Here is a 4172-nt window from a genome sequence, read left to right as displayed (position 1 = left end):
TATCTATCTATCTATCTATCTATCTATCTATCTATCTATCTATCTATCTATCTATGCCTAATTAGAGAGGCATGTGGAGTTATTTGTATCATCTTAAAGCTCGTTTATTTGTCTTTCCTTCAATGAAAAACATCCATCTATCTTGAACAGAAGTTGAGATATTTGAGATTGAAGGAGGTGGGGGTCGCCTGGTTTCAGAGGTAAAATTAGCGAGAAAATGGCCGATGAAATATGGTAACTTCTATAGTTTGACAGTTTTTAAAATATGAGAATGTACATATTATTTTAAGCTTTTAATCAACGCTTTTAAAAATAAAATTCACATAGAAATATGTTTTTATATATTTCCTAGTAAGGTGTTTAGCCAAAAAAGAAAAATTCGATAAATATTGGCAAACTGGCGTAAAAATGCCGGCTGTTTCTTCAATTTCATCATTAATTTTGACGAGCGCATGATTTCACCTCAATGCCTCACCCTATTTTGTTTCAGACGTACGTGGGAGATATCCTGATCGCTGTCAACCCCTTCAAAGACCTGGGTATTTACACCAAAGAGGTGAGTTCGGCTGCACTCTACATTCGATGTCATTCGATTCTTGCAGCATGTTTATATTCTGTTTGGCCCAATTGCTCGCTTGTCACTCATTTCGTTCTAAACTGTGCTTTCTCCATTCTCGCCTGTTCAAGCAACTGTCTGTCTGTCTGTCTGTCTGTCTGTCTGTCTGTCTGTCTGTCTGTCTGTCTGTCTGTCTGTCTGTCTGTCTGTCTTCCTCCCCATTTCTGTTTCCCCGAGTGTATGCTTGTCTTCCCATCCGCATGTCTATCATTTATATATATGTAAAGACATTTTTCTGTCTTATGTGCATACTGTATACTGAGTCCCCCCCCCCCCCTCAGCAATTTTTTCGGTACCCTTTAAAAGAATTTGCGGACTTTAAGCAGTTCGTGACATGTGAAAAGGGGCAATGCCGTAGCAATTAGAGCTGGGCGAAGAGTCGATTCCGGAACCGATTCCCACGATTAATACTACGGATGTAAAGTTCCTTCTCCTTTTTACGTAAACCAACAGTTTTCACATTAAAATCTTCTTTTTTTTAAAGAATCTATTTTTGAAAAATAAAAGTTGATGCTTCGTAGTGTTCCGAAATCAAGGTTAACCTAAATCCTGAAGACGCTCGGAGCCAACCAGGTAACCACCGGGAAAAAAATCACATCATTAGAAAATAAGTAATTGGGTTCGGAGTCGATTCCTACGATTCCTAGCTTTCAATAATCGGGAACTCATCCGCCCAGCACTAGTAGTAATGCAACACAAATACACGCGTAGCATTGAGCGTCTCAAATTGCGAATTGAAAACGTTCGCCAAAAATGATATGGGCAAAACACACGCGGTGGAGGTGGGGGGGAGGGGGGGGGGGGGGAGAGAAAAAAACCCGCGAGCAATAAAAACCTGAAGCACAGTATTTCACCCCGGACCTTTTTGTTAGTATGGCTGCGCGTGTTTTTGGGGTTTTTTTTCGGTAGGATGGTGGGGTAGAGCTATACCAATCATCTGAAGAAGAAGGCATACAAAAGATCTTTTAGGGCAACACGAACCTTGGTACTCAATACACATTGGTTTTATAATATCCTACTCGTGTTTACTGCCCCTTTAAAAAATCGTGACCGTAAAAGAAAACCTATACGTCCTATTTGATATTATTAAATGGATTAACCCATATAATATAGCTAAGTATTTTATTCAGGGGTTAAGACCGTTGGCCCACTTCACGTAATAAATGCAAATATCGTAGACACATTTATTATTTTATTTTTCCGTGGCCATCAAGTGCAAAAGCTATTTTTGTTCTTTTCAGTTCAGCACCAGGTACCAGCACATCAAACAGAGCACCCACCCACCCCACATATTTGCTGTGGCAGATGCCGCATACCAGGCTTTGATGGGAAATGGCGGAAGACCGCCAGGGAATCAGTGTGTTCTTATCAGGTATATAATATACTACTGTGAAAGCAAAAAGTAGTTCTAGATAATATATTTTACGATATTTTTGAATCCACTTATAATCGATTTATCGACAAGTCATTCGATCAAATGAATTGACCTGAAGCATTATTCAATCAATAGAAAAGCGAACCTTCGATCGAACTGTGGATCATTCTATAAAACGGACCAGCCAATCTAACTGCATTGACAGCGCAGGATCACTGACTGACTGACTGAGTGACTGACTGACTGACTGACTGACTGACTCACTCACTCATTCACTCACTCACTCACTCACTCACTCACTCACTCACTCACTCACTCACTCACTCATTCACTCACCCACTCACCCACTCACTCACTTATTCACTGCATGAATCAGTTAATCATATGATCAAAGAATCAATATAGAACGAAACATTCTGAAACATGCACTTGCATCTTGTAATATTGGCTTTAAGATCATTAATCTAAGTTTATGATAGAACAAAATATTGTTGGGTTGGTACAAATACCTGTGGTGTAGCGGTAGGGTGCTTTGCCGTGACACGCAGACAACTCGAGTTCGATTCCCGAGTGGACGGATTTTTTTTCTTTTTTCGAGAATCTTAGTCTTTCTGCATAGATGTTGTATCCCTCTTTGCCCGGGTCAGGCCTGGCTGGCAGGATCGAAGATTTCCTCCTAAATGATCTAAATTGTGTCGATGAGGGTGTAAAAACACTTAAATCTACCCCCCCCCCCCACCCTTCAATAAATCTGGAGTTGTAACCCTTGCACTGAACCTTTCGTCATAAGTCTAGCTTCTAAAAACTTCCCTTGCTCTGCAGCTGGTGCTTGACGGGTGCTCTGGTGTGGTTTGCTCCTTCTTTCCTCTATCGAGCATCTATTGTCCGTATCTCTCCTTCCGTTTTGTGCTTGTTACTCTCTATTGACAGGTGGGTGATTGGAGGGTGCCACTGGTAGGTCTTACTTCTTTACCTTCCCCTCTGTTGATGCTGCCTGTCTGTCTTACTTTTCCCCCAGCACTAAACGACCATTATTGTGTCGATGTGCTTCTCTTTACTAAAACTAAAACAAACAAACACATATATCTCATGGGATACCTGTACAATCTTCTGCACTTATATGACCTTATTGTGTTGCGAGTGCCGTAAAACTCTTACTAGTGGGTGGTTGGCGGGTGCTCTGGTGTGGTTTGCTTCTTCTTTCCTATCAAACATCTATTGTTCTATTCTCTCCTCTTTCTTTTTTGTTTGTTTGTTACTCTCTTGTAGCACTCCTAATCTTCGGCACTTCTATAACCCTTTTGTGTTGCAAGTGCCGTAAAACACTTACTAAAACTAAAACACTTACAAAAACTAAAACTCTTACTAAAACTTGCTCTGCAGCGGAGAGAGCGGAGCGGGCAAGACAGAGAGTACCAAGCTGATCATCAAACAGCTGGTGGAGCTATGTCAAGGAAAAACACAGCTGGAGCAGCAGATTCTGCAGGTAAGTTACACTCTCAGAGTTTTTCGTAAGGCCACCTATATTCTCACCCCTTGTGAGGATAGCGCATAATCAAGGACCTTAAAACAAACACCTCTTTGCTCATGACCCGATATTCTCACCCCCACCCCGGTGTGGGCATGACGTGAGGACTCACCCCTGACCTCTCGCTGGTCTATAAAATCACCTTGGCCCTAGGTGGCTGACCGCATGTGGTTGGGAAATGACTCATGAAGGTTTGGTGCTCGTTTCTTCATGTAGGCCAACTACTGATTACCGTTGTCATAGCCTTAATAGAAAACAAAATGTTCCCCTCTGCTGATGTATTGGTCATTGTCAGACATTGAAAGAGGAACTGTTATTATTATTATTGTTATTGTTATCATTATCGTTATTATTATTGTTATTGTTATTATTACTACTACAATTACTATTATTGTTGTTGTTATCATTATTATTAATGTTGTTGTTGTTGTTTTTATAATTATTGTTGTTGTTGTTGCTGTTGCTTATTTTTATCATTATTTATGTGAAACCCAGAAGAACAATCGAAAAGCGATATTATTATATCTCGAACTCATATTTTTCTCGTGTCCTTCTGATTAATTTGGTGGGTGGTTGGCGGGTGCTCTGATGTTGTTTGCTTCTTCTTTCCTATCAAACATCTGTCGTCCTTATCTCCCCTCCTTCTTTTTATG

General features: G+C 40.5%; 1 protein-coding gene across 1 annotated transcript in view; it reads left to right on the top strand.

Annotated features, from left to right (window-relative positions):
* LOC101853997 (unconventional myosin-VIIa) overlaps nucleotides 1-4172 on the top strand; it is a gene marked incomplete in the record, with an annotated part of 37288 nt that overhangs the window by 12818 nt on the left and 20298 nt on the right. The window contains 3 exon segments of the mRNA XM_035973819.1: nucleotides 491-556; nucleotides 1858-1988; nucleotides 3375-3477. Coding sequence (XP_035829712.1) covers nucleotides 491-556; nucleotides 1858-1988; nucleotides 3375-3477 — 300 coding nt within the window.

The sequence above is a fragment of the Aplysia californica genome, unplaced genomic scaffold (assembly GCF_000002075.1).
Source record: "Aplysia californica isolate F4 #8 unplaced genomic scaffold, AplCal3.0 scaffold00032, whole genome shotgun sequence".
NCBI lineage: Eukaryota > Metazoa > Mollusca > Gastropoda > Aplysiida > Aplysiidae > Aplysia > Aplysia californica.
This window is presented reverse-complemented; position numbering and strand designations above follow the sequence as displayed.